The sequence below is a fragment of the Fistularia commersonii genome, chromosome 32, assembly GCF_037954325.1.
Source record: "Fistularia commersonii isolate RoL2024-O1a breed Wild chromosome 32, RoL_Fcom_v1.0, whole genome shotgun sequence".
NCBI classification, from domain to species: domain Eukaryota; kingdom Metazoa; phylum Chordata; class Actinopteri; order Syngnathiformes; family Fistulariidae; genus Fistularia; species Fistularia commersonii.
In genome coordinates this window covers 4,672,146-4,697,863 of record NC_141315.1, presented here as the reverse complement: position 1 = coordinate 4,697,863, position 25,718 = coordinate 4,672,146, and the positions used below count along the sequence as shown (strand labels likewise).

Genomic DNA, 25,718 nt, shown 5'->3' with positions numbered 1-25,718 from the left:
TAACAAGGTAGTCCCAATTAGTAAATGAGTTTTTTTAAATTACAGGATATATACATTCATAGGAAACAAAAAATAAAATAAATAAAACATTTAAAAAGATGTAATTCTTATTTAAACTAAGGATCTTGTTTTAACTGAAGTCTGACACCTCAAAATAAGTAACATCCCTAATTCTGTCATTGTGTCATTATATAGGACGTCTCCACGGACCGGCCTTGAAGGTGTGGCAGATTGCATATGAATATTAACATATAAATATTCCTACTTTTGTCTTTCTAAATATACCAAAGGCCTGTTTTTTAATGCAGGGTGCTTGGTGTCCAAGTGGCGATGCAGTTTCGAGGACCTTTTCCCCTTTGCAAAGAAACTTTAGCTTGCTTGTGAGTTCAATATCAGCGTTAATCTATCACGTGACCAAGACAAGCTTCTTGACAAGACTGAGTCAAGGGAGAATTTGTTCTTTTTCAAAATAAAACATTGGATAATGAATAAAACGGAAATAATGTAAGTTATCCATTCTTTCTGTCCAGCCCGGTACCAAATGACCGGGGGTTCGGGAACTGCTGCCCTGAATGGTTTAGCTTCCTGTAAGTCTTATAGTCAGATCGGACCTCATGAAACCATATTATCATGTCCAGAATGTTCCCCAAACCCCAAAAACACTTTAAGATAAAAATCCTGAATGACCATTTCATGTTTCTGAGATCAATTATTATGGATGTGTGTGTCTGTGTGTTATATTTGACACCTCATACAGCCACTTGTTGCAACGTGAACCTTAATGTACATTGATGTATATTACCATAACCATCGAGAACATTGATGCAGCCTGTTATCAGATATTAATTGCAACTACACAATGACCTTGTGGCAACTTGCGTGACTTTCCATATCGAAAAAAGAAACATCACTTCAATTACAGGGAGTGAGGGAAGACAGAGGGAAGAGAAGAGGATAAAAATGTGACATCATTTTGCACATTCTTTAACGTGGCTATTTCTTTTATTGCAAAGTAGAGCTTTTCTGTTGTAAACCATATTGAAACACATTTATCTATTTCTTCACCCATTCAATCCACTTACACTGAAAACCAAATGAGTAAGTTTGCATTCTGAAAGGAATTAATGGAGTGAATTATTACCCGAAAAGACTATCTACGGTGACAGGCATTTATCTTTTTCAATAAAGTGCTTCATTAACAGTCACTCCAGAGATGAGGGAGACTGTGTCGAATAATGGGTAATAAGCACGGTCACACCCATACTAAACCATCCGAGCATCAATAAGTAGCAGCCTCAGAATTCATATTTCAGCCTAATTCTTGCGCTCAGTGAACATGAAGCCAATTGCTGTGCAAGGGGAACGCAGGCAAGGGCAATGTTAGTGAGCACGGCATGCATTTTAGGTAGATGTGGTTCGGAATTAACTTGTCTTGTTCTACTGATGTTGTAGTTAATAAGGCGTTATAAATGATAGAACTGCAGCAGAATCCTCTTGTTAGACAAGATCCCTGTTGCATATAACCTCAACAGAGTGGGAGGTAGTTAAGGGCTAGTTTATTGAAATAAGGTGTTTCTTTCTTTTGTTTTTCTAGACACACTCCGACACGCCAAATCAGTGAAGATGAATTACATCGAGCTGAGGCTAGTTCAATATTATTCTGCCGCTTCAAGGTCATCAAGTAATAATCGCACAAAATGTAATTCAAATTCAAATGGATTGACATGTTTTGAGAGGAATTAGCACTTCCTCAATGTGTGTCAAGCTTTATCTTACAAAGCATCTTCTGCCTGCGGCTTACGAGTCTGTGTGAACAGGGGGAATTTAACAATGCTCTAAAGTCACTTTGATTTTTCAGTGGACCGGAAAAGCCCATTTACCATTTCCCAATGAGATTGAACACACACATTCCTTCAGGAGTTTTCACAAACATGATCCACATGCATTCATATGTGAAAAACAGCCAGTTCTAGTATTTTTCACCACGCAAGCGTGGGCTACCTCCGTGCTCTCCGGTTTCCCAACAACCCTGCTGCAACCCTCACTGCAGGGTAGATAAGGTATAGATGATGAATGAATGAATGAATGAATGAATTTATTATCCATTTTTATCAGTGTATGTCACTGCTGTAATTTGAGCCGCTTCAGAAACTCCTCAACGCAAAGCTGCGTTGCCCTCTTCGCTCAGCAATGTGGAAAAATGTATTTTTATTATCCATTCCATTTGTTTTAGCTCTACTTTCTCAGCAAATATTACCGAGCAAACACTGTTAAGGACATTAAATATTATGTAAATACTATTCCTCGATTGGTTTCGAAGAGCCGTTAATGTGCCTATGGAGTCTTGTTATTTTGCTGTGTTAATGGGATTTTTAATAGGATGAACTCAGACCCTCATTTAATTTCACCTCCTTTTGTTTAGGGCAGCGACAGAGATTTCAGATATGATATCACAATTCACAATCTGGTTTTAATAAGGTTTCCTGGGTGATCAAATGAATATAAAAGACAAAATACTCAACTTTGTTCATTTTTCTCTGCGGCGTTCAGAGCCAAGCAGCCCAGCCAGGGGGAGGACCATGAAAGCAGCTGCAAGCCGTGTCCTTTAGCTGCCTCCTCACCCGTCTGCGGCTCCGACGGACACAACTACGCCTCCGAGGTAGGAGACGAAAAAATTGTCCATCATCCTCCTCCTGAAAGTAATCACTCTCCTTTTTACTTAGGTGCTTTTTCTTTTGCTTTATTACTGGATTCTGACACCATAAAAGCCCAGAGAAGAAGTGGAAACTGCACGTGTCATCATTTTAAATAATGAGAAGAGTCCAGTGGAGTGCTGTTTCCTGCTGTGCTGACACATACGTAGGCGCAGCAGGGCAGTACAGTTCATCACAGCTTGCCGGAGGACAAGTGCTCACCGCGGCTGCATGAGTAATAACTGACGTTGTTTTGAGCTGCATCACCGTACATCAGCCACTGCCAGGGCTCATTATTGATTTATGTATAGTTTTTAATTTTGACCTTGCATGAGAAGATGGCAGAAAATGACAGCTCAGTCTCCCTGCCTTTTCTCTAAGTGCTGTGTCTCATCTGAATGAGCAATCTTTTTTTTTTTTTTTTTTTTTTTTTCCTGCGGTCACCCCCATAAATATTTAACTTTTTACATCTCTCTCCCCCTTCTCCCTCTCTCTCCCTCCCCCCTCTATCTTTCTTCTCTCAGTGTAAACTGGAGCAGCAGGCCTGCCTCACAGGCAAAGACCTGAGTGTGATGTGTTCCGGATTCTGCCCCTGTGCCGCAGCCTCTATCACCATCGCAAATACCAACATGAAACGTGGCAAGGATCTGTCCCCGACCTTATCTTATTTGTGCATCTACCTTTTGAATTCCTCCCTGTTTAAGCATCATGACTTTTACGAGTCCAGACATTTATGCTGCCTTTAGGCTGTCCGTTGGATTTTACCCCAAACGTCTCACAATCTCAACGTTTTGGCGCACTGTGATTTAGATTTGCGGTCATCGGTTCGAGAAATTACAATTACTCGGATCTACCCCGTATGATTTAGCGGCTTTCTTTCGTTCATGTCGTAGTTAATTATTTAGAGTGTACACTATCATTGCAACCATACATATTGATCGTGCACACTCGGGCACACGTAAATGTCGTTTGGTGAAAACAATGAAATGTCATTGCTGTTTGCCATCTGTAGTGTGCTCACTGCTTAGCGCTGAAAGTTAATTGTTAAGTGTAACTGGATCAGAAGGTAACAGCAAATTGCTGTCGAAGAATTAAATGTAAAATAATGTTTTCTCTGATGATTAGATTGCGCACATAAAAATGACCAAATTCAAATCCAGCCATATGAATCTAGCGTTTCAAAATCAGGGTACCTTTGCACCTCATTCTGTCCACTCAGTATCAGAAGTACTACTTAGCCACTGCCTGCCTTTTGTGTCAAATTGCCCTAAAGTGTCTACTATGTTTTTTTTTGTTTTGTTTTTTTTTATTCTGGGATTCCTTTTGTGCTGTGTTAGAGAGCTGCACTGGCCAGGACCTGGCAGACCTGGGCGACAGGCTGAGAGACTGGTTCCAACTCCTTCATGGAAACGCAAAGCAAAACAACTCTGGCAAGCTCGGCACTGGCACCGCTTCAGGTTCGAAACTCACAAAGCAGCTTTATTCCGCTCTGGCTACACAGAGACATCTCTGTTGTATTTGCAGGGAGATGCTGAGCAAATTGCATATACATTTGAGATGGAATTGGATCTGTTTTTAAATAATTACAGCGCTGGATAAGAGCCTGGTAGCCAGCTGTAAGGATTCCATCGGCTGGATGTTCTCAAAGCTGGACACAAACAGTGACCTGTATCTTGACCAAGCTGAGCTGGCTGCCATCAACCTTGACAAGTATGAAATCTGCATCCGGCCCTTCTTCAACTCTTGTGACAGCTACAAGGACGGGAAGGTCTCTACGGCAGAGTGGTGCCTCTGTTTCTGGAGAGAGAGTGAGTGACGCGATGTCAAAGCAACACAGAATCTTATTTTAACTCTAGACAGGGAAAATATCGCAAATAATACATCATAGAGAAAGAATGAGTGTGTATTTAGAACTTTTTATTTTATTTTTTTTTGACGGTGCGCCTTCAGAGAATGCATGAAAATTTACAGAGATCCAACAGATTTGTAAAACATCTTCCCGTCTCAAACTTCCACTCACACAAACAACAAATAGTGCATGAACAGAGGCATAAAGGCTGGGTATATGGGAAAAAAAAATAATTTAAAGAAAACTTTTTTATATTCATATCAATATATCTATATATCTATATTCAATCATAGCTCTGACTAGATTCATCCATCTTACACAGGTGTTTATATATAGATATGTGTGTATGTGTACTTATTACAATATAGAGATAGAGAGGGGGCTGTTTTCCCCCTGATTTTTAGGTAATGATCATTTTAAGGCAATTATTTAGAAATAATTCTAAAAACTTTAGGTAAAAATTTTAGTGATTTTAATATGAAGCTCCACTTCAAGTAGATAATGTGCTGAATGCACAACATAAACTCAATAGGTGTCTTAGTGCAAATGCAACCTCTTCACCATCTATACTGTTTGACCTTTACTTACTGCAAAGAGATTTTCTGCTAGTAATCTCACCTTCACAAGGATTATCCCACCAATCCAGCATTAAACCTGATTGCAATTGATTACAAGTGTTACCCTAATCAATAGTTGGCCTACATGCAGAGGATATACACATGACTTCAGCCATTGTAGGGGTAATTATTTGAAGATGATTTTTATTTAGAAGGGAAGTTTGCATGTCTCAAATGCAAAATTGTAAACCGATACGCTGTAAAAAATAAGTTAAAAAGATGAAAAAAATATATGTATTTCAATGAAAATCTCCAAATATTGGAGGAGTCTGTCACCTTGGGGGTCAATGCATGTTATCTATTGTCTGTGTTTCTATTTCTGCATGCTCTAGAGGTTTCCCAATCATTCTAAAAGACCAGCTATACATCATTTCACCTAAGCTCTTGACAATCAGTGCAGTTCTGAGGGAATTAAACTCGGGCTTAGATTCTTAAACAAATTAATCCGGGTTAAAAGTGTAATTGTGAGGAGCATTGATTGAGAGGATTGGGTTTTTTGGGAAAGGCTGTTTTGTCCATCATCTGTTTCTTTCTATGTTTGTCACAGAGCCACCTTGCCTGGCGGAGCTGGAGAGGATCCAAGTGTTGGAGGTGGCCAAGAAGAAGCCTGGTAAACACATCCGTCATCACAAGTCGGTGGAGTTCATAATGTCTTCAACTGAAGATTCTTCACCCATCTTCACCTGAGACACAACCTCACAGCCTCCATTTTTATAAAAACACATTTTGAAATGGCTTATTTTGGACACTGCATTAGTTATACCTCTTCATGTTGAAATTCTGAAAAGTCGCACGACAGTTTCAGGACTATGTTTTTCATATTACAATATGAAAGACAATTTTTTTTTCACTAAATGTGCTTCTTTCTAAGCAAATGATACTGTACACATCATTTCATTGAAGCACTCTAGAGTTTTGCTTATTTATTTGTTTGTTTGTCTCGCTGAACTGCAAAGTATTGCATCTTGACTGATAGTGTTACCATGTTGCACATTTCTGAAATGGTCTGAGGGAAAGGGATAACATTTATAGAACAACCAAAAAGACAAATAAACAACAGCATTAAACAAACAGACAAGTAACAAGGATCCAAAGTGTTTATTTTTGAATGTATGGAAAGTAAGGAAACGCGTCTCCCTGGTTAATTAAAATTTTACTTTGCTGTCTGCAGTCAGTGCCAGATAGCGTGACAAGAGGAGACATAGAAGTTTAGCACTGAACATAACAACACGATAAAGGGCAGTGACTGAAAGATGCAGGGGAAATGTTGCAATATCGCATGCACTAATTAAAAGTGCAAATAAATAGTGTTAATTCAAAGTTAATGAATGAATATTCTAATGTTGTTCATGTCTGCCTGAATAGTTTGACAAGTATACGTTCTGTCCAACCTGAAATGTCTCTGTTGAATATTGCTTTTTTTTTTAACCTTAACCAAATTAACCTCTCACATGATTTCTTAACTTTTCATCCCCAAGTTGTTGCAATGTAGGAAGCGATCCTTTACTTTCCCTTCTTTCAAATTAAAATGGGGAAAAAAGAAAATATGACAAAACAGAAACAACAAATATGACAGAACAATACAAGTTATGTCATTTCTAATGAAAACTCGTGTTTTCCTACATTAGCTGCACACAAAGAATTTAATTAACTGTCTCACAATCACACACACCAATGTCACATACTCACAGAACATAACAAACATTTTGATTTATAGACAGTTTTCTATAATGCAAACAGCATCTGATTAAAATATGTTAATATAGCATAGAGAAATACATTAACTCTGAATTGTTTGGTTAATATTTGACTCATTAAACAGTGCTATGTTAGTATGTCACATTTCTCTCATTATACTTTGTTTGACAGTTTTTCAAACCAAGTTCTGAGTTCTTTTGTTTTTTATCCCTTCACTCAATAGCTCCTGAGAATTTTCACTTTTTCATGACGAATGGAATTGGCCTTCATTCAATCCAGTGCCAGCGGAGACTGGTGAATTATTTTCCCCTCAGACGTAGGCAGCACTTAAACGCAGCCTGTCTTAAGGGTTCGGGTCATGGCAGTCTTGTTACTGACAAGTTGTCGGTGCCCACCACCATAATTCTAAACCTCTGCTCAAAAATGGTAAGGCGAGGGCCAAAATAACAAATCATAGCCTTCAAACCAGTGGATGATGTCACAGTGACTGGATCTATTGTATCATACAGACTAGAGTAGTTTGTTATGAAATGCAAATTCTAGATGGCGTGTGCCCCCCCTTATTTGCACCCTGTCTCGCGGTGTGCTTAAGTAACAAAGCGCCTGTAGAGCCAAAAGAGAATCTAAAGGAGGCTCCTTAAAGAGATCACAAGCACACAGCGAGGATTAGGGCCTAATCAGGCAGGGGTGATTAGGTAGTGGCGCTGGCTTTTGAGAAAAAGCAAGACTAACACTCATTTGGCTCCCAGACAAACCACAGACATGCATGTTTAACAGACGACACAGCTGCTTTGTCACCTCCAGTTCCTAATCTAAACAGATATTCCCCCGTTCTTGAAGCACACTTGTATAATTCCTCGTGTTTTCTCTAGTTTCTGCAAGGGTTCAGACGGAAGGGTTTTGCTGTTTGTTAGGGAACTTCGCTTCACAATGAACGCTTACTCGCAACCCGGTTTGACAAGAGTGTCCTGAGGGACGTTGGATCAGCCATATGCTGTCGCAGAGCCTGTCACTACATTTCTACATGCCACTCTCACAGCTTTGCCAACATGTTGTATGAAACATCCACCAGCATATGTAGGGTTTGTCAAAAGCAAATAGGGGAAGCTGCTGTCTCCGGCGTTCTCTGCCAAAAATCTTGCTTTTTTTCAAAATCCAGACCGATGCTTGTATCACAGGTTCACCAAACATGATTCCATTCTTGTTTATGCTATCCTCACAAGAGGCATGAGCTTTGGGTATAAATAATATAGCCATTTATGCATCTGCATGTCCTTGCAGGGATGTACATTCCCAGCTGCGACGAGGACGGCTACTACAGGAAAGTACAGTGTGAGCAGAGCCGAGGGGAGTGCTGGTGTGTTGACCAACATGGTGGTGAGTTGATGGGCACCAGGATCCATGGCAACCCTGACTGTGGTAAGTTGAGGGCAGCTGTGCAAGAAACGACTGAATGTAGATATACATATATGTATGTACGTATGTATATATATGTATGTATGTATATGTGTGTGTGTGTGTGTGTATATATGTGTATGTATGTATGTATATATATATATATATGTGTGTATGTGTATATACTGTACATGTGTGTATGAGAGTGTGTGTATATATATATAGAGAGAGAGAGAGAGAGAGAGAGAGAGATTTGGGCTGTTAATTTCTGTCAAATAAGTTGTTCTTAAAACACTGGGGTAGCTCTTTTATAGTCAAAGTGAAAGGAGAAAATATGAGGCTTCTTTTTCCACAGTTCTTTTGCATAAAGATTGAGAGAAAAAAACAACGATAAATTCCATTAAATAATAAGTGCACAGCCCCTTTGTACAAGCCACATTGCCAACAATGTCCACAAATTAGTCAGATTAAAATGTGTTTCTGGCCAGAAGAAAGACATGGAAGTCATACTCAATGAATGCTAATCGAGTGTATTCATAATGCGTTTACGGTGCAAGGTGGAGAATTCAAGATTCACTGGGAGGACCGAATGCTTTCAACTGTTGAACAAGGTGCACCCTGTCAAGGCAATGCAATATCAAAATGTTAAAGTGAAATTGACATCAAAATTTTCCACATTGGGAAAAAAAAGTGCTTCAAACAGCCTGCAAACAGATATCTGATGATTTTAATTACATTTTAAGGGTTTCTGTTTGCAAATTAATAGAACCTTTGGTTGGTTGCTCATGAAAAACAGATGCAGTTTTTATGTCTCATTCGTATGTTTTCTGCAGTTTTCTGCAGTTTCTGCAGAATGACTCAACCGGAGCAAGATTTATATTATTTTATAGGATAAAAGCCTTTGTTTGCCAAATATGATCGTCCATTTCTTTCTAAGCACTCTATCCCTCAATTAGCTTATTGTAATCCATCTAATAAGCTCGGAAAAAGTAACCAAATATGTTTAACAAAAGTTCGCCCAAAAGGAGTCCAGCTCTATCTTCCATTTCAGACAGAAAATACCAAAGTGTTTTGAACACATTAAAACCGTTTCATTTTGTATTTATCGTCCAGATGAAGTGGCTGGATATTCTGGAGATTTCGGGAGCGGAGTGGGATGGGAAGATGAGGAAGAAAAGGAGGCAGAGGACAATGGGGAAGAGGCGGAGGAGGAAGAAGAAGAGGAGGAGGGTGAGGCAGATGATGGAGGATACATCTGGTAGAACTATCTGACCCCGCGCAGAGAGCCGAGCCACAGCCGATGGCCTGAAAACCCACAAGGCCGGCTCTCTCCTAGGTGTGAAAGATTATGGGATGGGGCTCGTGGCAACATGGCATCTTGTACAGTATCATCCTGGTAGGATCTGCTGATGGGCAGGGGATGAGATGATGACCGTTTTTTGTCTTAGATTTGTGTACTTGCTTCATTCTCTTCTCTGTTGTTTGAACAATGGAGCTATTGTTTGGAAAAGCAACACTGACCACTGCGTCACCGGTAGCTCAAACCCATCAGAAATTTCGTCTTTTGCGTCATCTATGCATTTAGAGACAGCTGGTAATTTTGTATCGTGAACATTCAAGCGAGTCGCTCATCATATTAAGAAAACAAGCCGTTTTGCTTTCAGACGAGGAATTTCGAGACATGATGCTGATGAAGTCAGACGGCAGTTAGTTTTTATGCGAAGACATCAAAATGACATCTAGCCTTGATCTTTTGTGAAGGAAACACAATCTAAATCCTGGTGTTTCCGAGACAAATGCAAGACACGAGCTGATAGTAGAAACCACACCTTGTGGCTTGGTACGGGGTGATGTGCCAGACTATCGAGGATGTCGGCGCACCTTGCCAAGAAATAGTCTGGCCCATAACCAGCTTGTAAAACCACAACTTGTCATTTTTACTTTTTATAATTGCTGAATCAAACAAGACATAAAGTGCTAATTAGGCAGCTTTATGACTTCAAATGGGCTGGTTTTGTTACCTTCAAAGAGTTCCGGGCTATTTGTTTTTCATTTATTTTGCAGCTTCTTTGAATTTCTATTGTTAGATAACCGTCTCCTTGCTTCAGCTTCATCGGAGTTGTTTAGATCAGTAAACTCTCGTCAAGATTTCCCACAATGTTAGGCTTTTTCTTTTAAAGACGTTTGATGCGATGTGCTAATGAATTTCCAAACCGATTCTGTAAATAACTCCAGTGTAAATGACCGTGGAGGATCTTTCAGGTTTCATGTTACCTATGTGAAGAAGCAGTTCACATGTCAAATCTGGTGTGCTTTAACAGATATAACGTTAAGAGTGGAACATGCAGGATCTCCCATTTAAATACTTTTGTCAAGAAAAAAAACAACAACAACTGTAGAATGTACCATAATGACCCAAACTGCACTTCCAGTAGAAACAACTAGTTTCCCTCCTCTGCTAACTCATCTAACTGACATCATGTGCCACAACTGTTTTATTACGTTTGTGACCTGAAAAAAAAGTATTTTGTGTTCATAAAAAAAAAAGAAGTGTGCATTACTTGAAGTTCTGTGTGTATACTTGAAGTTAACATTGTATTTTTTTTTTCTTCTTTGAGAATATTGTAGCCATATTTCCATTCATGCTATCGATAGACCAGACATTTTGCATGTGAATAAATAAGAATGTAATTCTAGGCTGAGCACTTTACTAATAAAGGCACTTGAGCCAAGCTTTGTGCCGCCTATAATCCTTTACAACTATTTCAGGGATGGAAATGGTCAACAGGGGAGAAATTTGATGGAATCTGCCGTTAATGATGCTCATAGTCACATATCATCTTCTTCTTAATGTTGTGGTGGTAACATTTATGAGTAATCTTGGTTGATACAGGACCATAACACGTTCCCCTCATTTATTGCTATTTACATATGGGTTGGTGACTTGAATACTTTAGAAATAGACATTTCATATGCATTTTTTTGGATCAGTTGTCTGATTTATCAGAGAAGGCCCTTAAATGGACACCTGCATTGCTGGAGGTTTATATTTGGTTAAGGATAAGTCTCTAATGCCAGCTAATTGACTGAAGATACCGATGACACTACCTTGATATTGTGTTGCTCATACATTTTGTTGTGTCAACGTGATTTTCATTTCCATCTCATATCAGATGTCTGTTGGATGTGATTTTGACCCAAAATTTATTGATTTTTTTTGTCAATATATTTAGGACCACAAAATTACTCCCCGCCTGGTGTATGAGGAACTCACTGAAATTTGTGACAAGTGAAGCGCCGTGCAGCTGCTCTCACATCTGACTATGTTTAATAAGGCATAAACTACGTACGGTTTCACCATCATCCACGATCCCTAATTATCAGCCGGTGAGACGAGAACAAGCAACAGTCACTCTTCAGTTGGGTCTCTTACAAGCAAATGTCATATCTATTTCCTGGGATATGTGGATGCACAGCTGCCACCTCATGCAAGTAGAACAAATTGCAGCAGGTTGGCTGTGAGATGCCAGACAGCACAGACCACACAAACTGTATTTTCACTGTGAAAAACACTAGCGGTACTGCACAAACCATAAATTTCTCAAAACATTCCCATAAAGAGTAAATTATTCAATCAAACTCTCAGATTACTTTCCTCATGTGGTTAGCTAAGAGTTTTTCTGCCACCATTTTCTATCTCTATCCACTATTTCACTAACAGCATCAAGAGAAAATAAAGTTTAGAATTCAGAATACAATATTTGCCTGGCAGCATGAATTTCATGCTGTCAGATCAGCTGAAGGATTTAATGCTTCTTTACACTTAGCAAATAACACTAAAATGCATTGAGGCGAACAAGATGAGTTTTTAGAGAAGGTGACTTCTTGGGGACTGTAAAGTAGGATTTTATCATTATGTTTCCCCCACAGGTTATCCCTATAGGTATATGAGAGTTTTGAAAGAACAAGTCCGGTCAGATTTTGTATAGAAAGCGCCAAATCTCAACAAAGTTGTCTTATGATGCATGACATGAAGAGCAGGTCTGGACCGCACTCTTTACAATGACTTTAAATACCCAACATTCCCCACTGAGCAAGCACTTAGGCAACAATGGCAAGGAAAAACGACAGAAACCTTGCAGGATCCAAGCTCAATGTGGGCAGCCTTTTGTCTCAAGCGGTTGGGATCGACATCGAGATGAAAGAGAGAAAGACAGAGGTAGAAAGCAAGAGTATGACAGACAGAGAGACAGAGGGGCGTATGAGGATTTGGAGGGACGAGCACAAATTATATCTTCCCAATAATAATGATAATAATAACACCACATACCAGTGTCTGTTCTGACGGTATTAATGTTGATTTATATTGTTACTTGAAACAGAGGTAAACAAACTTTAAACTTACACATCCCTCATAGGGAAATTCCCTCTCTGCATTTAACCCATCATGGATAAACCATGAGCTGTTGGCTGCCGTCAGTCAGCACTAGGCGAGCAGTTAAGGGCAAGCTGTCTTGCTCAACGGCACTATGGCACACTGAGAGGCTGGGAATTGAACCAGGAATGTTTGATTCCAAGGAGGCTTGCTTTACCTCCTGCACCACACCGTGTATTTCATTTCACCTTTTCTCCCTGCAATACTTTTTCAGTACCAGCAGAGGCCACACCACAACTACAGCGGGCCTTTTCTGGCCCTTGACCTGCTGATCACCCTTCACAAGAGCAAAAAAGCAGGAAATAAACAACAAGTGTAGGGTTTTCAACAAAGAGTGGACTGTAAAGTAATTCTTGACTGAATTACCACACCGGGCCATGTGTCTCATTGGTCGGGAAAAGCGTTGCCTGGAAGAAAGAAGGCTACATTTGGAAACTATGCTCATGGTCTGAAGAAAGAGGCACCACCCTTGACAGGTTAGCCTCTATCTCACAAACTTTTATTCGTCAATCTATTTATTATTAAAGATGTCACCACAAATTAAGATATCTACTAGCGTACACATGAGCAAATGCACATTCAACCAATGACTGTAAAATAAAATTATATTAAAGCCTAAGATCTAGCTATTATACTAAGCATTTTTTGAAGTACCGTTCATGCTTGTGGTTTACATTTTTCTATAGGTTTTCGGCCAGATTGATCGATTGATTTGTTTTATGTCTTCTCTTCAATTGGCCATTGAAGTTGATTGAAAGAACATAAACAAGTCAGAATGAATATCAAGGTCATTTGGATTTGAGGTGGGATAAATGACCCCAAAAGCTATTCAGTTGTTAGCGCTGAAGCTTGGAGGAGTAATTATAAGGATCCCTGACTTGTAATGATTTAACAGCAGGGATTTGGGTTAGAAGAAGCGAGCCAATAATTGAGGAGTTTGAATTTCCAGGCTTTATTTAATGGGATTTAGTTTAGAGCTGTATATCATATCAAGCTAATGTGACTTTCCAATTCCAAGGGTTTAAACTGTCACAGTCCCTCACAATTGTTTATTTTCAATGAAAATAACATTACAATTTTTTTTTAAAAAAAGCATGTATCTGGAGTTAAATATGAATGACCATTTTTTTGTGAGTGAAAAAACAGGTTTTATTAGAACTATTGAAGCACTCATCACATGCACCCTCACATTCCTTCATTTCTGGTATCCTGTTGTTTTCCATTGGTCTCATAAGTTACTGCAGTGGGTCAAGGTGTTTGCCTCTATAAAAACATTTACATCCATATTATAAATTATTTACAGGAGTTCAGTGACTGGTAAAAGAAAAAAACAGTGTGTTTACAGGCATAAAAAGTTTAAATAAACAAACCGCTTTTACAAAATGTTTCACATGCATATCAGTCACAAAAATCCCTGCACTTATCAAAATATATTTTTCACTATTAACCAGCATGGACACTGAAAATGTAGTGATTCTCACTTGCTGCTACTTTCCAGTCTCTTGTATGTACTTCAGTACAGTTTGATGTCAAATACTCACACGCTTACAGTCACTGACAGAAAAGAAAAACAACATTTAGTGCCCAGATTATGGTGGAGATTAAATTACAGGTTGAGTATTTCATTATTGCAAATGTACTCTCATTTCAATACAGAAATTAAAAGCATAGATTACTGCCGCCAACATACTGATATATCATTCAGGCTTGAATACAAATAAATAACATTAAATAAATAAATTTACCTTTAGGATATAGAATTGGTTCTTCAAAGAGTTTGGACAAATCCTATTAAAAGAAAATGGTAACACATAACAATAATGAATTTAAATTTAACATATTAAGCATGTTTATAGTTTCTTAAATACAATGGACTGAGTAGTACTGGACAGTATGGATACAGACAATATTTGAATATAGTTTACCTCTTAAAAGAAATGCCCAAGTCATTTTTTGACTTTTTTGGCTAAATCAAGTCCTTATTCAACACATGGCTGTTTCTTTGTGTTCTCTGAAAAACTTTTTTTTTCAAATTACTCAGATGATTATTTTAGAGACGTGGCTACAAAATCCTGAAATGAAATTGGGTTGTTTGTTTATGATTCCGTTTATTTTATAGATATGAATGACCGCAGGTTGTTGGAAAAAGCATGATTGATATATATATATATATATGTATATAAAAATTTGACATTTTGAGGGTGCTGGTTTATTAATCACTGTAGCCATTAAAAATAACAAAAACTTTGCATTGGCATATATTTGCAGAGTTGTAACTTTTGAGGTTTTCACTCAATACCAGAAGTATTGAAGTATTTTTCTCTAAGTCAAAGATAATGAGGACATCTTTGAATTATTTCCATCCATAATAACACACCTTTGCAGGGGCTGCCTTCAGGAAATTGTATGATTTTCAAAGCAAAAATAAACAAACCATTTACATCAAGGACTTAGAGTGAGAAGCACATTATTCATAGCAAACTCATCAGTGAGCTTCTCCATTTGACTTCATCGTCTTTACATTTATTTATGGGAGGTGCTGTCTTTTCCAGAGTCATTAGCATACATTTTTTCAGCTTTGAAGACAGAGGCAGCATATCATCCGATTAAATTAATCTTCTAAGGGGGTTATTTGGCTCATTAATCTTTTTTAAAAATATAAACTTGATCATCTCTCTCCTATCCCAGACAATCGCTTTACACCAACTACCCACCAGAATCACAAATAGTCTCATTACTATCATAAGATTAGAGGATAAATACCATTTCTTCCTCTGTGTGTGCACTGCAAGGAGCTTGTTACTCCTCGCCCTAGTTAGCATTGGACAATGACTATTAGTCTGTGGTTGCCCTCTTCCATCAAAACTAATCAAATACATATTCAAACAATTTGACCGAGACATTTGTGCACTTGCTGGTATTTCATGAAGTTATAGTGAAGTCAGTTTACATACGCAAAATGTTTCTAGTTCCTTACCATGCAGAGAAGGGCATGTTTTTCTCTCACATAGCTGATCTATTCTTTAATACTACTGTAACCTAAAGTAAATGGAAAAGTGCACCACTGCTTATGTTACCAGGTATGATGACATCTATGCAAGTAATCTCATTACTATCTAGATTTTTTTCACAGCTTGGTTCACTCTCCCATTATTATCCTGCAGTTCACCATGAACCAATTTATTTTAGTTTTTCATGGAAACACTAACTAAAAGCTGAATTGTGAAAAAGGATATGATCTTAAATAGGACTAGCAATGTGGGCTGATCAACACTGGTAAAGGGGAAAAGTCTTGGTCATGGCTGACAAAAGTGTGTCAACAAATTCCCCTGGTGAGGGTCTGATCCTGTGTGTCAGTCAATGTACTGTGACAGCCATCTGAAACCTTCCCCATAGCCTTGTTTTTTCAAAACACTGCACATGAAAACCTCAAGCGGTCGGAGATTCAGCTCCTTCAAAGACACATTTCCCTGCAGATAAAAATATGGATAAATTACAACAATTCATAATTTATGATCTAAGAAACAGTAATTAGGTACAGTTACACACATAGGTCTAATATCAATTATTCATTAAAAAAAAAAAAAAAAAAAAAAAAAAAAAGAATTGCCTACCTTTCCAGTTACTTGTCCATCAAGGCCAAAAGCGCCTCTTAGTCCACCTTCACTAATGGCCTCAGGACGGTCAATTTTATTACCCAAAACCAGTACTGGTACATTCTCTATTGTGTCATCTGCTAAAAGAGCCTAAAATCAGAGAAGTAGAACAATATTTAGCAATTTACTGTTACTATGCCATACAGAAACGGCTTGTGACGGAGATGTTTAATCTTACATCAAGCTCTGTCTTCGATTCTGTGAGTCTGTCATGATCTGCACAGTCAACCAGAAAGACAACCCCATTCACAGCAGGCAGATAGTTCTTCCAAACTCTTCGAGCTTTAAACACGGGAAAAGGTTTTTGTGAATTTGCAATTCAATCTGATATTGAAGACTGTTTTCTTTGAGTTTGTGATTCTTCAATGCCATATTATTGCTTAAGCATGCAACTCAAAAAATACTCTTCATAAGTTTAGATTAAGAACCACATTGTGTTTTTAAATAGTTTGATAAGTAACTCTTGGAATAATTATTGCATTTTCCTTAGTTATTTTTATATACACACAATTTATTGATTTGCTTTAATGACTTTTACAATGGACAGTACCAGTTTATATCACCTAATTAGGATTTTCTAATCAGAAAGTACTTGTATTGCTCTACTACCAAATATCAGTAAGTAAGATTTTATTCAGTCTGAAAAAGTTCACATTGACAATTTTCCTGAATGCTTGCACTTTGTTTTCATGATATTTTCAAATTCTCTGTGCCATTTTTTAGCCTTGGACTGCAAAATAGTCAAAGAGTTAAATTTTCAAGTGCAAAATCTGAACTGACCAACGTTGTACAAAAAGTCCCTTTCTTTAAAAAAGGGAACAACTAAATCCACTTAGGTTTGTACATCTTAAATCAAAAAAATATCTCACCTTGTGCATGTCCTCCCAAATCAAATGTAGTGAATGTCATGCCACCAATTGTCAACTCTTCAGAGGCTTTAAAAATAAAGAAGAGTATTTTAAATGACTGTTTTTAGGGCCTACATGTTCAGACAATAGTGATGTGCTTCACAGGTTAACTACTAAAACAATTGGGCAATATTTCGCCCACAGTAACAATGGCACCACCTAAAGGGAAAATAAGCAACACGCCAGATAGTCCAAGAAAGGTATTCTCAATAGACAAGAAATTGTGTGAGTTTACAAAACATGGGTTAACCAATCAGTCTCTATGTGCTACTGTAGTTAAATAGGGATACGACAGTTCTAAATCACTTCATCCTTCCATATTTCAAACAATAGTTACTTGAATTTGGCACATATACATACATACTGCCTTGTATTTACAAAACTAGACATTCAGTAAATCCACTTATTTTTTTTAAGAATTTTCAATCCAGTTCGCAGTGTGGTCTGTAGAGTTAGAGTGTGTGACTGAACCATATTTCTGCAGGTCAGGTGATGCATATTGATTCTTAGACGTGTAAAGTGGGTGCAGCTATTACAGAAACCCTGCCCTAAGCAATACTAATGTCCCAAAAAGCTACAGAAAATACTGTCTCAATGGTACAGCAGACAACCATGTCTTTGAAACCTTAGCAATTGTTTGAATTCTTTCAGACAGTGTGTGACAGAGAGTGACCTAAATGTAACTTCCATTATGAAAGACAGACATATTGTATCGGCAGAAAATGATCCGCCTCATTCATGTTCAAGTATTTCAGATAATAATCACACAATATTGTATGAAGCGGGCGGCATGGTCTCCATGGTCTCCCTGTGTCTGCATGAGCTTCCTCCAGGTTCTCCAGTTTCCTCCCACAGTCCAAAAACATGCAGCAGGTTAATTGGAAAAAATTGGAAAATTGCCCCAAATGAGAGAGTGAATGGTTGTCTGTCTGCATATGTGGTCCTGCGATTGACTGGAGACCCGACCAGGGTGTACCCTGCTTCTCGCCCATGACCCTGAGTAGGATAAGCGGCAGACGATGGATGGATGGATATTGTATGAAGCTATTCTTACTTGGATGCAGTGTAGGAACATGTTGGCCAAGTCGGTCATCTTTCAACATGTGGAGTAGAGTAGTTTTACCAGCATTGTCGAGGCCAAGGAAAACCAGCTTCCCTGTCTTTTTATAAAGCCCTAGAGGTGAGGCAACACAAATGGTCAGAAATGTCATGAAATACAATGTTTTCCCCTGCATTACAGCAGGAGACCTTTGTTGCAGCTCCCTTGCTCCATGTGCTATCATTTCTCTACACCCATACACATCACATTATTGCTACGGGTATAAAGTAACCTAAAATACTTTTGTAACAACTGAGAAGAGAGGACGGACTGCAGATAATAATCCATAGCTCGTTTCCAGCGAAATATTCACAAGTGATAAAGGTAACGAGAAGGGATAATATGTGCTATGAACATGGCATACGATTACAGCAGTATTGCAGTTTTTTTTTTTTTTATTAGAAATTAAGTGTTCATTACATTTTCAACAATAGCCACTGTCATTCTGCATAGAGCTGTAAAAGTGGTGCTTACCTAAGAATTGTAAAACACTACTAAAGCCCCTGTAGATCCAGTCAAATAAAAATGACATCTTCACGTGTTTACCTATAAAACAGAAAAAAAAACAAAATTTTAATTTAAAAGAAATGGAAGCGGCCATAACTATATTTAGTCGATAAAGTTTTTCCCTAGATATTACTGAGGAAATATTTTGTCCACGCAACATTATTTCATAAAGTGTAAGATCCTTAGAGTAAATAAACACAGATCTTCACTCAACTGGTACGTGGAGCTACTAACTTGCAGCTTGAGTCTCTACCGTACAAATAGCTCCTTGTTTAAAAGGCACATTAGCTCCTCATCCCGTATCTTGCAGCGAATGGGTGGCGTCTACGGCAAAGCTAAGAGTAATTTCTAAATATCCGAGTAGATCAAATATACAAATTTCTCCACGAATTGATTTCTAATCGGCAGGGTTTCGTGTTGAATGCAGCTTCAATGACGCAACAGGTCTGATAAATTGATTAATCGCTGGTAGAGCTCTACCGGTGAAATCGTATCGCCTCACATGTAGCTCGCTGTCGAAATTTGGTCTTAACGCCTATTATATCAATTAAATTATCAACAAGAAAAGCAATGAAAAGCAACAATGATTATTCTGACAGTTTCAATGTGCTTTCTTGGACTTCAAACACAACATAACGGTTAGCTATGAAACCAATGCTTCCCAGCTAGCTAGCATTATCACGATAGCCGAAACTTCCGAGCGTCATTTGGGCCGGTAGAATCAACAAAAGTAGTGACAGTTTTGAGAAGAAGTGTGGACGTGGTTTTGCATCAGTACAGAGTCGAAAAGATAATCAGATCCTCTCACCACTTACCAGAAGCCCAGAACCCGATACGCTCAGTGGTCTCCCTGGAAACAGTCAATCAGAAATGATCTTCTTCTATTAATTCCTTTTGTACATGGCGCGACACTTTAGCGCCCCCACCGATACGATCAGGTAAGTACGGATAATCGATAATAAATCAAGACGTAACTGGTCAGTCACGGATTGTACTGTGGCAGGCGAAGTTTGAATTTTGAAGTTAGTTAAAGCCTGAATTTAGGCCTTTATTTGCATCGCATGCCGCCTTGTTGAAATTTCATACCATATGTATGGTGAAGTCATCGGTGATCAATATTTGGTACATGAGAGAACCAGATCTCAATGAGAGCTGATTATAGAAATACTACGTTTGCTCCCATTTTAGATTATACAGAATTTTATATGAAGTGTTCAAGCCAAAAATAGCCAGTTTAATTCATTATTAACAAAGAAGAAACATTATATATTTATACATTATACATTTATAAATAGTTGATGTAGTCCTTTATTCAACTAGCTGGGTAAAAGTGTGCCATATAAAAAAAACCACTACAAAACACCAGGTGATAAAAGAAAAGAGACGAAAAAACGATAAAAGAAACAAAAGTCTATTTCATATAAATTGGTGAAGTGTTGGTTTCGATAAATAGCAATAAATATTTGGATTGAACACCTGTTTTGCTTAATGGGACAAACTTTTGACCTGTGTTTCAGCGAAAAATCCCTATGACTTAACTCTCATCTCGGTTTGTTGGTTAGAGAGAATGACATCTTAGGGACATTATAAACACTTTTATAAGAGGTGCCATATATTTATGCATGAATAATTTGAGAGACAAACAGTTTTTGTTTTCAACTTTTATATAGCTTATAAGAGGTGCCATATATTTATGCATGAATAATTTGACAGACAAACAGTTTTTGTTTTCAACTTTTATATAGCTGAAAAGTTTCAGAGGCCTCTCAGAAGCATTTTCATCAACAGGAAATTAGAAACTGGATAGCATCAGTTGGAAAGATTTTGGGTAGAGACTTTTGAGTACCAACCCAGTCTGCATGGTGGTTCATCACTCATCTCATCACTTAATGAGATTGGGGCAATAGGATAATGAAAACACAATATGTATTACTGCTAGTAGAATTTAATGCAATTTTCTGTACTTTATTAGAGTGTTCTGGCAAATGATGTAAAGGCAAAAATCATTAGTCGTGTGATCTGAATGTCACAAGTAACCAAACCACATAATAAAAAGACAACAATGTCATGAGATAGGGAGTGGAAAAGTCCCATAAATATAATCTACATCCAGTTATTCCAGTTCAGCCATTCCTCGGGTGGAAATTGAATATTTAAAAGCAATGAAGAAAAAAATGCTTGAGCAGGTTCCATAGCATTCTTCTTACTTCTCACAGTAGAACCATTTATCCACTGAAAATAAATAAATACAATTCATCATCATTATAATTGTCAATGAACTATTGAAGCAAATGCAGATTTTGAAAACCTACCTGAATCTGGAACAGGGTCTTCTGCTCCATAAGCACATGCCTGCAATAAAGTCATGACAATGAACAGCTTTTTTTAAAAATGACACTTATTAAAAAAAAAAGGAAAATATAAAAAAAACTAACTTAAAATATATTTTGCTTCTTCATGCAGTGTTTCTATTTTGTTGCTTATATGCTCATTTGTTGAAATAGCATGGCATATTGGACTTCATTAAAACAGCAAAAAACTCATGTTGTGGTTCACTCCAAGTGAAGTAAAAAACTAAAAGCCTTCCGAATTCTCTCCGTCTTCTGCCTCTACGATAATGATTGCTCTATCATTTCCACTCTATCAGTTGAGGGCTTTTGTGTGACCACAGTATACAACAAGCTGCTATGTAAGATGGGCTCATATTAAAAAAATCAACAGGACTTACTGAATCCACCACAGCCTGGGCATCCCCTGCAGGGCACTGGAATGGACTGTCTGAGACACTAATGTTCATGCTGACACAAGAAGAGACCAGATACCACATCATAGTGTATTCAAACAACTTTCTTATTCGACACAGTAATGCTATGGTGTGAAAGAATAATGTTGGTAAATAGTGACAGCAGTACAAAATATGAGTATATGTTTCACTAACATATGATGATCACAAACACTGGCTATTCTTTTGTCTGTAGAAATGTGTTGTTTTTTTTTTTTTGTGTGTGTGTGTGTGTGTGTGTGTGTGTGTGTGTGTGTGTGTGTGTGTGTGTGTGTGTGTGTGAGAGAGAGAGAGAGTGAGAGATGGGCAGACAGATGGACAGAGAGAGCGAGAGAGTGAGCGAATGTGAAAGCATGTGAATTTACCAGTACAAAGCAGCATGATGCCTTTGTTAAAAATAATGTGCTGCTGGGTCCATAAATGCTAAATTTTCACTTCTGTCAGTTTCTCAAATAGGGATCTAAAATATAGAGGTAATGAATTTCAATACTCAATCAGTTTTCAATTGTGAAACACAGTCATTGCATTTTGTTGGTTTGCTACTATACATACATTAGAACTCAGCAGTTATTGTGGCTTTTTTTTCTAAGCTTTTGTTCCTGAATACAGTTCCACATTCATTTTTAAAATGTTTAGAAAAGGTATCTTTTAAAAAAACTTTAATTATAGAGACTAAAGCCTGGAAGTCAGAAGCCAGAAAATGAGTCATTATATGACTAAGTCATTATATACAGAAAACATAAATGTAAATAAAAAAAAGGAGAGAATTTGACATGGAAAAAAGGAGGTAATACTTAATTATGTGAATGAAGAAAAACATTCGGTGTAGTAAATTACAATGAATCATGAAATCAGATCCTGATTCCATAATGCAAACTACGGTATATTTATTTCCCCTTGCAAAAATGAAAAGAAAAGACTTTTCCTGTATTTCATGCTCACCAGTTTAATTCGCCACCATTGGTCTTTCCAGAGATAAGAGCCTTCCAAAACTCATGGGTGCTCCTCACAGTCTCAATAGCAAAGTCCTGGAGACCACAATATATTTTCATCAGATCAGTTTAAAAGCATCATAGACATGTTATATCTTTGTATAAACACACTGCACTGTGAGAACATTATCTTAACGTTTACCTGTTACAAGGCTTACATTGTAACACAATGGCCCATCTGTCTCTCGTATTACATACCTTTAAGAATGTATGATGTAAAAAAAACCAAACACATGTTTACCCTGTCCATGAATTCTCCATTGAAAGCAAACTGGTTCTCAGGGTTCCCATTTGGGACTTTATATCTTTTGAACCAGTCAACCGTGGCCTCCAGATATCCTGGCTTCAGCCGCCTCACATCATCAATATCTGCCAAAAGTAACAGCAAAGGAAAATTCTCAATTCAACAAAAATTGAAAAGTAGAGGTATGTTTAAAGCCTAGCAGTGATGGAACTCTAACTGCTCTCACTGTTGAAGTTGGCAGCTTCGGGGTCTTCAGTATTGATCACGATGACCTTCCAATCTGTTTCACCCTCATCTATCAATGCCAGAGTTCCCAACACCTTGACTTTGATTATTTCTCCACGTGAGCATACCTCAGAAATGATGGCACACTCTGTAAAGTTACCTTTATTTATCTTATTTTTCTGCAAAGAATGCTCTTATTGGTTTCTCATACCTTATCTCCAATGTCACATATATCAATGGGATCATTGTCTCCACAGCATCCTGTGTCGCTGTCTTTGTGGTTGGGGTCTTCCCATGTCTTTTAAAGGATAGGAATATTAGGTGGATGGAATAAATGCATGATGTGACTTACTATTGGTTAAAAATAATGTGTGAAGGACTTGCTTGTGGAATGGCACCATAATTCCAAATATATCCTTTGTGGGGAAACACATTTGCAACATAACGGAGATTCCCCTTCTTCACATCTTGTTTCAATGGATTGAGAGGATCTTTGGTTGCAATCTGCAAAAACATGGATACACATTAAATAAAGAAAGTTATTTATCATGTTATTTTATCATGTTACACATATTTCTCCTTATTTGAGTAAAAAAAAAGTCATTATATTCTATAGTTTCAGCCTTATCGTTCAAAGAGCTAAAAATTATAAATAAAAATATGGGACATTATTTATGTCACATTATATTTCAGCTTGATATGTATACGCCATATACTGTATCTTACCTCCATCTTAGCATTTGTCCATCTTGGAACTTCCACAACAGCATGAAAAATACCCTGTAAGGTGATCATATGGATACTTTTGTCTGCAGAATGGGTCTCTTGACAAGAAATACATCTCAACAACTCTATTGAAAAATTAGATTCACAAGGGCAACACATTTCTGAAAAAAAACATTTTTACTACTGTATGACTTGACTCTAGTTTGATGTATCAATGCGATTAATTGTATGTATCTCTCTCTCTCTCTCTCTCTCTCTCTCTCTCTCTCTATATATATATATATATATATATATATATATATATATATATACATATATATTACTGATCGCCAATGTAAGATTTTTACAACAGCCCCAAACTCAAATGTAATGTCTGTCTGCCAAGAAATTTACATAATTCAGACATTCAAATCAACATCAAAATTAATTGCAGATAATTATTAGACTGTTAATTAGTATATTAGCATCTTTTTAGCTGCTCAAATACATTTTATTTATTTATTCCATATTTTTGGATAATGTAATGTTGGGCATATAAGGACTCCCTTGCGATCAAGTGTTGACCTTTCCTTTTTTTACTGTAAAGGCTTAATAGTCTGTGATACACTGCCAATTCAGGCTTAATGTGTCTTAACTAAAGACAGGGGTATAAAAAGCCTCCCCTTCTGTGATCCTCTGGTGGCGCATCACAAGAATAGTGATGAAATGTTTTTAGTGTTTTATTGCTTTCTAATAAATAAACAAACCTGACAGTGACACGAAAGGGGTGGATTTCTACCTTTTGTGGCCATAACTGACATTTCCACAAAGCTGTCATGTTGACTGTTCTGTTTAACAGTTTTTGAATATATTTGTCTCGCCGAAGTAAACAAGAGGTGTTTTGAAAACATTGAGAGATATTGTTAACTAGAAATGTGTTTTTTTTGCTCATTTTATGATTTATTCATCTATTATCACTTCTCCTGTGCAGATGATCATGGGGAAGCTGAAGCAAAATCTAGCAGATACAGGGTTCACCCCTAACAGAAAGCTTTATTGACCCATGTAAACATTCACACCTCCGTTCAAAGTGACAGACAATTTGGAGTCACCAGTTAACCTACACCATGGTTTGGGAGCGTGGGAGATGTTTGGGGAACCTGCAGAGAACCCACACTGGCACGAGAAGAAAATGCAAATTCTATACAGAAAGGACCCAGTCAGCCTTGAATCTGGGACTGCCTTGCTTGCGTGCCAAGACTGTGAACCAATATATGTAGCTATGTCGTAGTGTCAATCTTTCATTTTGTTTTTATTTTTACAATATAACCAAAAAAAATCCCATCCCATATTTTCCTGAATTTTAGTATTTCTTTCTGATTACACATTTACAATTCTCCAAAGCAAGACAGGCCATTATTTCCTGTACCTACACTGTGTAAGACTGCCCATACTGTTCCACAGAAGGTATTGTTTCTTTCTTTACCTTTTAGACAAGGACACATGGTGCTCACCTCTGCTTCATTTGCGTAGATCGGAATGTCATGGAAGGGGGAGATGTATTTGCCCTCAGAGTTTTCTATGGAGATGATTTTTATCCAAACGATCAAAATAAACCATCCAGTTTTGCCCAGTTACTGTTCATTATCACAACAATGGAATTGAAAGGTTCTTCAACAGCATCTATAGAAATAAACAGATATGCTTACTGAAAAACACTCTGTATTCCTGGGTGTTTGGCCTCCCTCTCTCTTCAGTGGTGAAGCTCATGTTGTTGGTATCAAAGGCAGACTGTGGTATGAGCACTAAATCAGGACGACTAAGAAGCTCCTGACTGACAGAAAGCCCTGGCAGACATGCGCACTGGCTCTGCAGAGGCCCAGGTTACCTGAAAGCAATGCTGCTGGGTGTTA

General features: G+C 37.7%; 4 protein-coding genes across 4 annotated transcripts in view; 2 read left to right on the top strand and 2 right to left on the bottom strand.

The window, feature by feature from the left end:
* LOC147215198 (testican-2) overlaps positions 1-10,984 on the top strand; it is a 30,503-nt gene extending 19,519 nt beyond the window's left edge. The window contains exons 5-11 of the mRNA XM_086139504.1: positions 2,551-2,659; positions 3,218-3,332; positions 4,031-4,150; positions 4,283-4,501; positions 5,707-5,769; positions 8,139-8,276; positions 9,366-10,984. Coding sequence (XP_085995630.1) covers positions 2,551-2,659; positions 3,218-3,332; positions 4,031-4,150; positions 4,283-4,501; positions 5,707-5,769; positions 8,139-8,276; positions 9,366-9,514 — 913 coding nt within the window. The 3' untranslated portion in view covers positions 9,515-10,984. The remainder of the gene's footprint in view (positions 1-2,550; positions 2,660-3,217; positions 3,333-4,030; positions 4,151-4,282; positions 4,502-5,706; positions 5,770-8,138; positions 8,277-9,365) is intronic.
* Positions 10,985-13,135: 2,151 nt separating this feature from the next.
* Positions 13,136-25,718, top strand: part of pald1a (phosphatase domain containing paladin 1a) — a 77,394-nt gene continuing 64,811 nt past the window's right edge. The window contains exon 1 of the mRNA XM_086139424.1: positions 13,136-13,163. The gene's annotated coding sequence lies outside the window, so the exon portion shown is untranslated. The remainder of the gene's footprint in view (positions 13,164-25,718) is intronic.
* On the bottom strand, positions 14,880-19,733 carry sar1aa (secretion associated, Ras related GTPase 1Aa). The gene is made up of 7 exons (XM_086139995.1): positions 19,673-19,733; positions 18,825-18,896; positions 18,306-18,425; positions 17,213-17,278; positions 16,522-16,625; positions 16,302-16,433; positions 14,880-16,157 (listed from the first exon to the last, which is right to left on the bottom strand). The coding sequence occupies exons 2-7, from the start codon at positions 18,880-18,882 to the stop codon at positions 16,041-16,043; spliced, it is 597 nt and encodes a 198-aa protein (XP_085996121.1). The 5' UTR covers positions 18,883-18,896; positions 19,673-19,733; the 3' UTR covers positions 14,880-16,040.
* On the bottom strand, positions 20,180-25,686 carry ppa1a (inorganic pyrophosphatase 1a). The gene is made up of 11 exons (XM_086139724.1): positions 25,515-25,686; positions 25,320-25,384; positions 23,827-23,880; positions 23,485-23,604; positions 23,312-23,398; positions 23,102-23,228; positions 22,873-23,000; positions 22,582-22,667; positions 21,586-21,655; positions 21,170-21,209; positions 20,180-21,089 (listed from the first exon to the last, which is right to left on the bottom strand). Exons 1-11 carry the CDS (start codon positions 25,573-25,575, stop codon positions 21,061-21,063), a joined length of 867 nt encoding a protein of 288 aa, XP_085995850.1. The 5' UTR covers positions 25,576-25,686; the 3' UTR covers positions 20,180-21,060.